At 38.2% G+C, this 13434-nt stretch overlaps 1 protein-coding gene across 4 annotated transcripts in view; it reads right to left on the bottom strand.

Moving 5' to 3' along the window:
• The window catches only part of PTPRO (protein tyrosine phosphatase receptor type O), a 154548-nt gene that overhangs the window by 47113 nt on the left and 94001 nt on the right, over positions 1-13434 (bottom strand). For all 4 annotated transcript variants that reach the window (XM_065683236.1, XM_065683198.1, XM_065683209.1 and 1 more), the window contains 5 exons: positions 8534-8692; positions 6444-6596; positions 4361-4807; positions 3197-3358; positions 333-532 (listed from right to left, as the gene is read on the bottom strand). In XM_065683236.1, coding sequence (XP_065539308.1) covers positions 333-532; positions 3197-3358; positions 4361-4807; positions 6444-6596; positions 8534-8692 — 1121 coding nt within the window. The remainder of the gene's footprint in view (positions 1-332; positions 533-3196; positions 3359-4360; positions 4808-6443; positions 6597-8533; positions 8693-13434) is intronic.

The raw sequence follows: 13434 nt of genomic DNA, 5'->3' as shown, positions 1-13434 counted from the left end.
ATTCTATGATTCTATTATGGCAACATTTTGCCTACACGAAAGTGTCTTAAAAGGTACGATGTAATTCACAAGCTTGGACAAAGGACTGGCCATGTAAGTTCAACAGAAATACAATCTCACTACTATGTTTTACTACACTCATTCGTTCCCGAATGCTGTGCTCTCCCCTACACTTTGTAGCAGCTGAGTCCCTTTAGACTGCAGCAAGGAGCACCTACCACTGTGCTCTGCAGCTCTGATCCCGACAGGGGCCTTAGGCGTGATGATCCCAAACAGCAGAATCATTAGCATTTTTTCCTGTGTTTGAAAAGGCTCCAGCTTCCATTGCTTACCTCAGTACAGTAGTGTTTTTCAAGCCTTTGACTTTCCTTTTGCTTCTGACAGGTCAGAGAGACCACAGACACAATGGTGCTGTTGCCTCCACTTTCTCGAGATGCTGTCCAGGATGTCAGGGCAGTAGTGGAGCTTAGCACCGTCACGGTCACGTGCTGAGGCTTCTCAGTGAGCTCTTCTATCCATTCACCTGTGGGGCCTGGGACATGTCCCAGAAGCACATGTGAGCAAACCACTCTAAGCACTTGAGGCACATATGTCAAAACATCCTTCTTTCATGGGATTATTTACTACTAGTGAAAGAGGCTGGACTGACACTTGTTCATCTGCACGGCTGTCAGGCAGTGAAGAAGGCAGCCAGTGGGAAACAGCCTATGGCTGGTGCTACATCACCTGTAGCAGAGGAGATGACGAGAGAAATGTCACTGTTCAAAAATTCAGATTGCAGTATTCTCTATTGCTTACCAGAAACCACCCAGAAATACCAGATTTGCTCCAAGAGAGTGTTTAAAAGCTGTGACATCCAACTGCATACAGATCATTGGCAAATATTAAAGGATAAGCACATAAAATTTTTCACCTCTCCACATACTGCCATACCCTCCAACTGTACTACAGCCTTGAAGCGTGAAAATCCAGTTCACAGAGGTTACCGCAGTGAAGAATCTCATTGTCCATCAGACTTTCTGAAGGACTTGGTAGGGAACACAGGTTTAAATATAGCTAAAACAACGTTTTGAAACATAACTTCAGCCAGACTTGGTCAAAATTCAGATTTCATGAAAATTATCAGCTTTTCTTGTCACTTTGAAGTGATGTGACAGCTCTCTCTCCTTGACATTCCTTCCTTTATATAATTCTAATAGTTCTTTACATTTATTGAGAAAAATAAAATAAATGCCAGTGAGATCAGCCTACATTTGACAAGCTATACTGCTATATAGATGCAATAAAAATGTTGTGTAATACAAGCCAATAATTTGACAGGATGCTTCACTAACAGAGTGCTACAAGGATAAGATAAGGCTGAAGCTATGAGTGAGAGTTATTCGTAACAGCAGGCCCACACCTACTCAGCTGAAAGAGGAACTCAATTATTAGATTAATCTCTGGAGCAAATGCTGTATGTGCAGCTCTTACCATTCATAATTTGTTTCAGCATTGACATTAAGGGAACTGAGCTATTTCATTTCACAAACCTAAGCTGTAGTCCCTATAAAAAAAGCCTGCTTGATTAGATTCATAAAGAAGTATGGAAAAGCAATTTCACCTTAAGAAGACTTGTGCACATCTCAGATTAGGCATACTACCAGAAATATGTATAAAATCTATCTAAATACTAGGGATCTTGCATTTGACAGAATAAATACGACAATTGCCAAGAATCCTCAAGTGGTTCTGAAAGACAGCAAAACTAACTGACAAACCCCCCCAAAACAAATGTTCTCAATGTGTTACTTGTAAAATAAAAATATTCATTACATTCCCATAACATCTTAACACTTAATCTAGCAATCCATACACCCACACTTTGGATTAACATTTTCTCATTTCTCTCATGTCTGTCCCCAGTGAGTAGACTTCATCGAGACACTGTATTGCATATTGCTTAATGGAAATGGAATAACATTTGGCATTAATAGCAATGCTACATAATTTATTTGTTATACTTGAATACTTTTATATATTTTAATGCTTTCCACATAATGAAACTGTCTACTAAAGAAAACCAAAGACAGTGAAATTACAACAGCAGAGGCCCTTTCTCTTGTGTGCTGTTTCCTCCTTTCTCTTTGTTTTCCAAGTACCTTTTTCTTCACTTATAAAGTTAAAAAATAGGCAAGATAGTGGAATTCAGTTACATGAAGTCAAGCATTATGAGGAATTTAAGCCTAAATTGTTAGTATTTGTTAATGTTATGAGCTTCTAAAGACAAGATTTTTATTAGTAATGTAATTAAACGCTTGAGTAAATTATCTTCTAAATATGAATGTTTCTGCCAGCTTTAGCTCCTGTGTCTTGTTACAGCATTCAGGAACTGGGGGAGACACCATCCTCCCACATGTAAAATTGTGTACTGTTGCAAGTATTCCCCTCTTCTCTTTGTATGGGCACTTTGCAGGATATATCTACTTCCTTTTGTAGAAAAGGTACAGAGAAGCCACAGAAGGATAACAATCTGAATTCACCAACACCCGCCTTACTTGCTGATCTAATTGTCAGTCATGATATTAGTTTACACAGTAGCATCTTATTGCGTTGTCTTTTACTAAATCTTCAGTTAAGAAACCCTGGGATCCTACAGGGAAATAAATTACTTTTTCTCCTCTGATTTCAGCAGGCTGAACTATGTCATCTATTGTAATTTGCTCTGTGTTCTCTCAGAGACCATCTAATTTCAGAGTTCAGTGTTTAATTGTGCAATTCTCACACTCTCAGCCTGAGATACTCTTCATCCCTAACAGTACACAGAGCCTCCAGGAGTAAAGAAATTAAGTATTTTCAAGAATGTCTACAACCACTGCTTTAATTCTCTGAACTAAATCCTTTCTTTGAAAGATGCAAGGGGGGAACTTGTTTCAGTGAGCCACTTCACTTCTGTACACTGGGCAATGACTATCAAATATGTCACCTGTTTTCAGTTCTTAGCTCTGCCAAGACAGCACAATGAAGGCCCATCCAGGGAAGATATAACATATAACATATTTGCACTATATTTCCCTCTCTGGCACAGGTAATTCCAGAAGACCAGACTCTTCTGATCCTGCAGCAGATGCTATAGCTGCCACAGTGGTCAAACTCTAACATTATATTAAAGTTATATTGGTCTGGGAGAAAAAGACAGATTTGTTGAAATACTTACTGATGTAAAAGCTAAGTGTTTTTGATAATTGACTTCCCCGAACTTCACAAGAGCCAGAGGAGCTAAATGTTGTTACAGACAACTTATATTTTCCCGGTTCTTTCAGTTCAGCAACAAATTTGTGAGTGTCCTCACTTACTGTCAAAAATTCCGTGAAGTTCTCTAAATCAGGGAGGAAAAAGAAGTATGGATTAATTGAAACTTGAAAGGCTGCAGCCGCTGAGAAAATGATTTATATCAGAAATGCTAATGCTGTTTCTGCTGAGGGATTAAAAGGTATCCAAAAGGACTGGATTTATGTGGGTAGTTTTATTTCCTGCCATCAACACAAGAGTAATTAATGACCAAGGTTGAAGTATAGGTGTAAAGGAACAATAAACCCAAGCCAAATTTTCATTCCATAGAATGGATGATAAAATTGGGTTGCCATGACTGTGCAAGTGAAAAACAGCATGGCATGGAAGAAAAGGAGCTTCCAATTTTCTATCTAATCCATTGCATTCTTACTCTGCAAAAAAACCCCCAAAACAACGGTATTTGCCCTCAGGGTGGGAAGGCTTATGAAAACTGCTTGTGAGGAAATAAAATTAATTTGGATAAAATAGATTTTAAAGCAGAAAATCTTTAAGCAATGTGGTGATTTTCTTGTAGCTTCATCACTTGAAAAATCTCCCCACTCTCCATGAAAGCTTCCTTGTTGCCTAAGGAATATGTTTGGTAGCTGTCCTCCAAGACAAGTATTAATCTGAATCTTTTCTGCATGACCCTTCCAGTCAAGGTCTCTCTGATAACCTTTCTCAGTGGCAGGCAAAACTACATGGTATAATGTGCCTTCTGTGTCTCAAATTTCTGTCACCTCACCTCCTTTCTCCAACACCAGAATGAATTTATGACAACTGCAGTGTAAACAGTGTAGCAATATGTACAACAGTATAAATCTCGTTTAACAAAAGAGAATTGCAAAATGCAATTTACCCCTCCTCCCTGACTTTTATGATGCACAGCCAGAATCAGATGCTATTCAGTGCAAGAAATTTCTGAAGATATACAGGAGATCCAACAAAGCCCTCTGAAGCACAGTACTGGTTAATAATTTGTAGAGGAGACAACCACCAATGGAATTACAGAAAATAAGTATGAAAAGGCCATAAGGCTCTGGTTTACCTTCCCTTTCAATATTGATATGGAAACCATCAAACGCAGTAGGTGGCTTTGGTGGTAACCAGGTCACCACCATTTGTACAGGAAGGAAGGAAGGGGGCTCTGGATTGAGTTTTCTAGATGTGTTGACGTCACTGGCTTCATAATCACTGGAAACTGCATTGACAAACTCCTCTTCACCCTCTGATGACTCAGCTTCATTAGACCACCAGTACGGCTGTGATGTGGTTTCATACTCAGTGCTGTTATGATGGTAGACAGCTGAGGCTGCAGTTGTGTTCACTGCTGGAATTTCAGGTGGGTTGTCAGAAAAATGGCTATGTTTTTCTTTCTTCATGATTTCTTGTGGTCCCATGAATGATTCTTCTGCAAAATTCCCACTGTGCTCTTCCCAGTTATTTCTGCTGATTGGTATAATCTGAACAGAAATGTTTCGAGGTGGGTAAGGAACTAAAAGAGAAGCAAGGGTTAGTCTTTTAATAGGTATGTTCTGTGCACCTTTAGATGTGTTAATTCCTCAGAGGAATACTGTTTCAGAAAAACAATGCATCTAGAGATATTTTGAAATAACTTCTTCATATTAAGATTCTCCCTTCTCTTACATATAGAACAAGCGATTCTAGTAGGACCAAGATGAGGGTAAATTCACAGAAAAAATCATGATTCAAAAATAACAGGAAGAAAAGCAGATGTGAAATCACAGTCAATCAGACTTCAGTGCTTTTACAGCAGCAAGGCTACTCGAGTGTGAATTTGTAAGAATGGATTTTCATATATTTATTTTATTATGTCTTCCAGAAAGACTTTGATCATGGAAAAAAATACTTCTGTGGAAATGAACTGAAAAATATATTCAAAACTAATACATGGCATAGACCATATTTAAAAAGTATGACCTTCATGGTACTGTAGGCCTTTTCATATGCTTTTAGCAGCACCTTTTCACAACCTTTAAACATCAGCTTAGATTTTAATACTTGTGAAGGTTTGAACTTAAAATTTAGATTGCCGGAAGACAAGATTCTGGCATGCAAAGAAGGTACTTCAACTTATACCAGGAGGGTAACACACAGCATTTTGTCTTCCTCACTGTAATTGCTTGTCTGTCTGCCCTTACATATGATAAGTGCAAATAGCCTTCGCAAATAATTTTGACTGGCACCTTTTAAACTGGCACTTTAGACCACACTAATCTGTTTATCTCCCCTGCCCTGGCCACGGCCACTAATACAAAACCAGACACTACGATCCCTCATGCAAAGAATGAGGGATGTGAGGGCAGCAGGAAAGCAAGGTACAATCCTGTTGGTTGTATTCTTATGGTTCAATATGTTGATAACTATATTTAAGATTCTCAGGACAGAACTCAGCTGGCATCAGTTGACTTTGCTTTGTCCACGGCAATGAATGGACCAACATCAGTTTATTCATCTGAAGATTTGGTTTTTTGATTTTACCACTGGTTCATTTCACTTTGAACCCTGGAAAATGTCTGTGGTCCAACAGTTTAACAGAAAAGTTTTGGGCACTGTCCCAGGACCAAATTAAATTAGTTCTGGACACTGAACAAATGTAATTTTCAGCCTTTGCAACATTGCTGTCTTGGAAATTAAAAAGTCATGCTTCAGGGCACGAACTGGCTGCCAAGTGGGGTGACTATGACATTTCTCTCCATAATAGAAGACTGCACAGTAAGGAAGGCCTTCTCCAACAGTTTAGCTATGATTCACTGTGCAAGGAGACAGACCAATATAGATGGATCAATAGTATGCTCAGTGCAGCTACTACTGTGGCTTAAAAATTAATTCCTAGCACAAGGCCTAGGTCCTCTCATGTGAAGCAGAATTCATTTTCTAAGAAAAAAGCTTTATAGCTGAAACACTCATATAAATTTCCCTTTGCACTGTATTGGACACATAACCCTATGTGCTAGCCTCAGCATCCCCCTCCCATGCTCCTGGGCAGGAGCAGCTCCCAGGACTGCTCCCACACAGACTCTCCTCTGTGGGATCAATCCCCTCCCCACAGCAGAAAGGAGAGCAATCATACGGACTGGGAGCAAATGGTGCATAATAATTTTCTTCACCTGTTCTGTGCTGTTTGGGCTCATGCTGGACGCCACTGTATTCCACCAGTGTGCTTTTGTTGAAGGTCGCTTCTGATACCAACTGAAATGTGATGTTACTGTAGCATATACCCGGTAGCCAGTGATTGAAAACTGTTTTACCTTTAAAGAAATCTGTGGAAAGTTTAAAAAGAAAAGAATAAAATTAGAAAAGAGGAAAATGAATCAAAAGTTCACTTTCTGGTAATGTAACTGCACGTGCTGAACTGGCGGCGTTTCAGATGTTTAAACATTGCTCAGCCTGGTCTGAGACATGAAATCCTGATAATTCAGTCTGCCAACGTTTTTCCTGGCATCAAAGCCACTTTGCTAAATGAAAAAAAAAAACTTAAAAATGCTCAGCACAAGAAACATGAACTACTTTTCACAGGAAAGGGAACTGAATCTGGCAACCTGTTCCACGTGACACTGAACATCTCAAAGAGCATCTGACAGTTTCTGCAGACCTTTAACTGCTGCACGCAGAAGCCTCCGTGGTCTTTTGGTGACTGAGGCATAACATTCATGGAAGATGTTCAAAGGCCCATCTAGCATGCAAATGAGTGCAAAGCACGGTTCTGAGTCTGGAGCTCACATCCACCACCAGTACACGTGAGAAGTTGCTTCAGGCTATTCGGCTATAGGAACGAGCGTGCAAGTTGTTTAATGAATTTCTTAAACCTGGTTGACGTTTTTATTTATCAGCAGCCTCAGCATTACAGCCCTTGGAACCATGTATTAGCTGCAGAAGACAAAAATTACTGCTGGTATCCCTTTGTTCTGCAGAAAGAGGTTACCTATATTGTGTGCTGTGATCCAGAATCACCCTTTCTAACTTCTGGCACCTCACAGCATTGAAAAAATGTGATTTCTAGCCCCACCCTGTTTTGAAGCAGAGACTCAAAAATTTTCTGACCTCCATCTGGAAGTGTGTATCTCCCTCTACTGACTTTAAAAAGAGCTTACAGTGGCTAGACTTCTACTCTGGGAGCCTTAGCTCGGTGCCTAAAATTCAGTACAGCACCTACTCGATTATTCAAAGGAATTTTACTGCCACTCTGCAACCACCTGCTCTTCAGGGCCCACAGAGTATGCAGATACCTTTCTCAGTTCTCAGGATGCTTTCCATAGGACAGTCTGATTTACATCTCTGAGACAGATGCTGTGCTTAAGCTACATTGCAGGGCAAAAGGGAGTTATAAAAAAATAAAAATCAGAATTTGCTTTTGTTAGATTGCTAGATAAATTGTTTAGACTGACTGTCTAGATTGTTAGCCCCTGATTACATTATTCTAATAAAACTGAAAATTGTAATATGCAGCAGGGTTATTAGCTCAGGGACAATGCTGAATGCTACAGTAATATACAGCACTATACAGCATAGTACTATTAGCCCTGTGTCAGTCTATGGTGATACAGAATTACCAGGTTTAAATTCTGTGCCAAGAATCAGGTATATTGAATGGGTTTTCCAGCTCTGGGTCATCCCAGAGCTCTCCTATTAGCTATTCACCAAAAATGAAATCTTAGCCAGAAGGAAGAGACTGAGAAGCGTTTTTTATGCTTTCAACTGACACATGTCATCTAGGGATTTCAACAAGCACCTTTAGAAAGTGAAAATGTATCTCCCTCTTTCCTACTGAGTTTTGTATTTCTTTCCTTTTAACTTCTGTTTTGTTTTGGATTGTACAGCAGCAGGGAAGCTGGAAAAAAAGAAAAAAAAAAGAAAAAAAAAAAAGGTAGAAAGCTTTTTGGGTTTTAGTGCATCAGGAACTGGGGATCCCTTCCCAGGCTGATTTCAGAACTGATTAAAAAAATCTGGACCACCCAGTCTCCTCTAATATCCAAAAGAAAAGAATCACTAGAACTAGAATGGGCAGCAAGGCTGATATCCAAAGTGAACCACCAGTTCAATTCAAAGACTCTTCCTTTCCTTCATGACACTATATAATCAGACATGTTACAAAAACTATAAATCTTAACTAATACATGTCAAACTACACCTAAGACCACAATTCAAAATGTTTCCGGCAGAGTTAGCATTAAGGTATAGTGGAATAGTTTCCTCTTACCTTTATAGAGCATTGTTCGGTAGTCTTTTCCTTCCCAATAGCTTATATTTACCCTGGTAAAAACATTGTACTTCTCTGGGTACTGAATTTCAAACAACACTCCTGTTTCTGGAGATGGTTTGTAATCATAGATAGAAACACTGCTCACAGGAAGCGGTTCTAAAGGATATACAAATAAAACGAAAAAAGGAAGAAAGGAGCAGATTAATAGGCAAACTGAGTTCTTCACACACATACCATCACCAATGCAATGAAACAAATGGTTTTGCTAGGTATGGCACAGGCACTCAAATCTACCACGTGATATGTGGCATTTCACAGAGGTCTGGGGCAAAAGCTACTTGGGCCGTTGTCAAAGCCAACATTTGTGTTCCTCCATGAACAATTTATGTTTTTCATGCTTACACTTTAACAGAAAAAATTCTTTATTTGCCACAAAAGTAAGGTTGAAATAGCAGCTATTATTTAAGCACTCACAGTCGTCATCCCAGAAAGATTTTCATCTTTAATCCTTGCCAATCATGTAAAAGTGTCAAGACAATAATAACAAAACACATGAAATTGCTCATAAGTTTGGCATTAATGTGAACTTTTAAGATTAGATGAGAAGCTTATCAGTATAATGCCCAAAGGAAACTACTTAGATGAAGATTTTCTATTTTGATATACATTCATTTCTGTATTTCACAGGTAATTACACATTCTCTGTTCCCACCATTTTTGAGAGGGCCACTGTCTTCAATGTATTTATTCACATCAAACTTCTACAAAATATAGCAGTACCATCACCATTATTTTACAGATGAAGGACTGAGATACAGAGAAATAAAGTGGTTTACTGGAGGGCAAAAGGGTGGGGGAAACCTGTGCACAGAAAGCAGCTTAGTGACAAACTGCTGATGTAGTGCTTTGAACTCTGAGCCAGGTGGGCTACAAAAAGAATCCCTTGTGTCCTGTAATGCGGCACTTAGACCAGTGTAGTTCTGTCACCTAAGGAAAGCAGTGCTAATTCACTGCAACTGGGAGTCTGATTGCTGCTAACAATACGAGTGTCACAGTTTCATTCAGCCTCCTTTGTGCACAAAAAAAAACAATAAAAAAAATGCCCTTTTTTGCTTGATGCTCTTCTCAGCAAGAAAAAAATGATAGCAATACAATTATGCATAGGTTAAGAGGGCCAAGCACATATTCAAAACAAGATTACAGTGGTAGTTGAAATTTGTCATACTAGCATATTTTAATAGAGATAGTTAATGCACAACACCCTCAGTAATTATACCTAAACCCTTGTAAGTATTATCATGTTGATTTAGCTCTCGCACACTGTAAGGAACAGGTTGAAAAATTCAGGCTGTTGATTAGCATGGTCTCAGAGGACACATTTGAGTTCAAAGTTCTGCTGTGGTAGGTCTTGGAGAAAAATTAATCAAATATTTTTTCCCTGAAAAGCATACAACAGGCAAGAGAAAGAATAGATGAAAGGGAAGACTGGTGTCAGTTTCAAAATGGAATTATCCCACAGAAGGTGGAATAGGTTAATCAAAGCTGGAAAAGCAAGACTGTAGTGGAAGCAAAAATTAAATCCAAATTATCAGCACAGTATTTTCACCACAGTACTAAGTTTCCAGATATGGTGAGAAGTGGAGAAGAAAACAGAACTAAGAATAAAAACCACAGATGCAAACAGTCTTTCCCCAAGTTTAAGAAGTCATATTATCATTTCTAACTTTGTCAGAGCATGTGAATGCAATGTTGTAGGATTATTGAACTAGTTCTCATGGCAAAGAAACTTCATTAGATAAATCTCTATATATCTGTATGTTAACTACCTACAAATAGGAACTCCTGATCTCACAGATACGACAGGCACTTCAGTGATGGGAGCTGTGAAAATTTTGTTGACAATTTGTGATAGCCTAGAAATAAACAGGAGTAAAGCAGACCTCGGGAAACAAAGCCTACCCTCTTCTTTCCTCTGAGGCTCTTCCCACTGCTTATTCTGAAATAAATTGTTCATCTGACTACCCACATGACCAGAGGGTTCATATCACAGCTCACACAGCACACGATAGTAGTTTAAATGTCAATAACAATCTCTAACTAGCACAACGCTAACACACACTCATCTTTCATGTTAGCGGGTGTGCCCTGGGCTTTCTTCTGCTATCTCATTCACATCTGAGGTCTCCTTATTTCTGAAAGAATTACTGAAACTTTCCCATGCAGTGATTAAATTACCCCATTTATTCCTTCCTACAACAAATCAAATAAAGGACGGAAGTTATACTCATTTTTAATCCAAATGATTTTTCCTCCTGATGCTTTGATTTAATTAACCAATAATTGAATTAAGCAGTAATCACCACAGACTCTCCTTCTTGTTATCTTCTGCTTACTATCCTCTCCTTGCTCATGGCTGATATTAGCAGAGTACCATGAGTGATATAATGCAATTTAGAGATTCTTCCATTATCTTACTTCCTTCGGCACCAAATCTTCACATCAAAAGCTATTTGCACACTGTGAAATTAAAAGGACACTCAGCAGATAAAAAACTCATGTTCTGTTTTTCACTTACTAACTGCTCCTAGGGTTATTAAATTTAAAGAATATGTAAAATGTCACTCTTCGCTGTCTGTATTTATAATTTAGAGCATAAACAGTCTGGTCTTTTTAATTTTACCATTTTCAGTAGTCAGGATCCAGCTTTTCACAGATTTCAGTGGTTCTCAAGAAATAGCCTAATAGTTCAGAAAACAGGGAGCTTCATAAATGTTCTGCACTACGCTGATGTCTGAATTCATATTACAGAAGGGACTTAGAGGATTTCAGTGTCCCTCTAATAGTATGTTTAAGGCACTTCTTCATGTACAATCTCTTTATTTTTAGACTGGCAGATTATATTAATCACACATAGACAAGCTTGCAGGATCAAGACCTAAATTTGCCTTTTTTCTTAGTGTCTCAGAATCTGCTGCTCCTATAGCAACTGCTTTCCCATTATATCAGTTTATAGGAGACTCAATTTATTTGTTTCTCCTGGACTCTACAGCATTTTGCATTAAGCACATAGCTTGCATTATACAAACATCAAGATAACAAATGTGGCTAACTTCTCCCTCAAATGCCCTGGAAAATTCTGGATGCTAAATCCTCCATTAATACATCAGTTTGTGCCAGACACATTGGCATTTGCAATTCAGGGGATAAAAAAATAAAAAAGAGTACATTTACAATAATTCATAACATATAACATATAATAACATTCCAGTCCAAATCAATTTGGTTTTAGTATTTAGTATTTGTAGATCAGGTTACTCTACAGACTGGATTAATGATTGATTACTGTGGTAGATTATATGTAGTATTACACATGCGTGGTTGAAATTGGATTGAGATCAACTCTCATGTTTCTCACACTCAAACCCAAATTAATGATGATTTACTTTCATACCAAGACTTTCACAAAAAAACTAAAAAATAAAAGCCCCACTGATGGCATGACCTAACTGCCATGGGTAATTCCCTGTATTTACATGAAGAAGTGAATTATGTAATTTTCTCCCCAGTATGACACTATTTATGTATCTATATAGATACTGGGAACAAGTCGCAGCCAGAGTAGAGGTTCCATTATGCTATAAACTTTACGGATTTTTTTCTCTCTTGCTAAAAAGCAACCATTTCTGAGATTAAAAAGCTGCTGTTTAATAATTTAGGAACATAATGTTCAAGTTTATGATAGGCAATAGAGATACCATGTGCTATTGCTTATGAAAAGGGAATGTAAGTGAAAGTAGCATCTGAACAATGATGGTATATACTGCACTTTCTAGATGTTCACATAAGATGACACATAAAAAGACAATACAAAATAAAAAATAATGTTATCGCAAGAACAAAAATGAATCTGTTTTCTTAAACAGATTTAGGCCAACATTTTAAATAATCCTTACAATGGAAATTATGGCAGGAAATCATACGGTTGCAGGGGTTTTTTTGCTGATTCTGGTGGACAGTTTTTTCCACCTTTAACAGGGGATAACATGATTTGTTTGTGGGGAAAGCTGAGCCCTAATGGACCTAGACATTCTTCTGAGTTATGTTTCAAAACAGACTGCCAAAGATAACCAGCTTTTTTTAAGATGTGCCATGTCATCCTTTAAGAAAGAAAAACACAAAGGGCTTAAGTTTTATATTTCATTGGAAAAAACCTCTGAAGCTCTGACTTCAACAGTTCTGATCCATTAATAAGCTGGAGGAAAGGATCTGACCTACTGAATCACTTCCTGCAGCGTCTGGCATGGTGACAACCAAGCATTAACTATGTCTAATGCCAATTACTTTCCAAGTGCAGAAGAGATCAGAGTCCCAAACAGTAGGCCCATTGGTCTCCTGAGGAGAATATTTTTTCATAGAAGTCACAGAGGCAGAAATCTCCCTAAAGGGAATATACTTTACAGTGACTTATGTAAGGAATTATAAGCTTTTGAAACAATGAGACATTTACCAGTCAAAACTCCTAATCATCAGCTAAAATAAAAGTCAGGCAGCCCTGCTCTTAATTACCCTCAGAGATCCTGAGATCCTGATTTCTCCATTTCCCAGCAGAGATATATTTTTCCTAAAGCACACAATAGCTTTGCAGTGTGCTGCTTTCCGCATTCCTTCAAATGAACACTTTTCCTTCACAACAAAAAGAATTGACAGTGAATTTTTGGGAAAAAAAAAAAAAAATAATAAAAAGCTGTATAGGTATGAGTCAACCTGGGAATAAAACAAGGCTTCAAGATGGGAAAATGGAGGATGAGTGAGAATTTTAGTCACTGTTTACATCCGTGCTCTGTATTTCTCTCATAAACTATGTAAAACTGATTGGTAATAAAGCGGAACTTTCTTTC

The sequence above is a fragment of the Lathamus discolor genome, chromosome 1 (assembly GCF_037157495.1).
Source record: "Lathamus discolor isolate bLatDis1 chromosome 1, bLatDis1.hap1, whole genome shotgun sequence".
Lineage (NCBI taxonomy): Eukaryota > Metazoa > Chordata > Aves > Psittaciformes > Psittacidae > Lathamus > Lathamus discolor.
The sequence above is the reverse complement of the archived record's forward strand: the minus strand, read 5'-3'. Positions and strand labels throughout refer to the sequence as shown.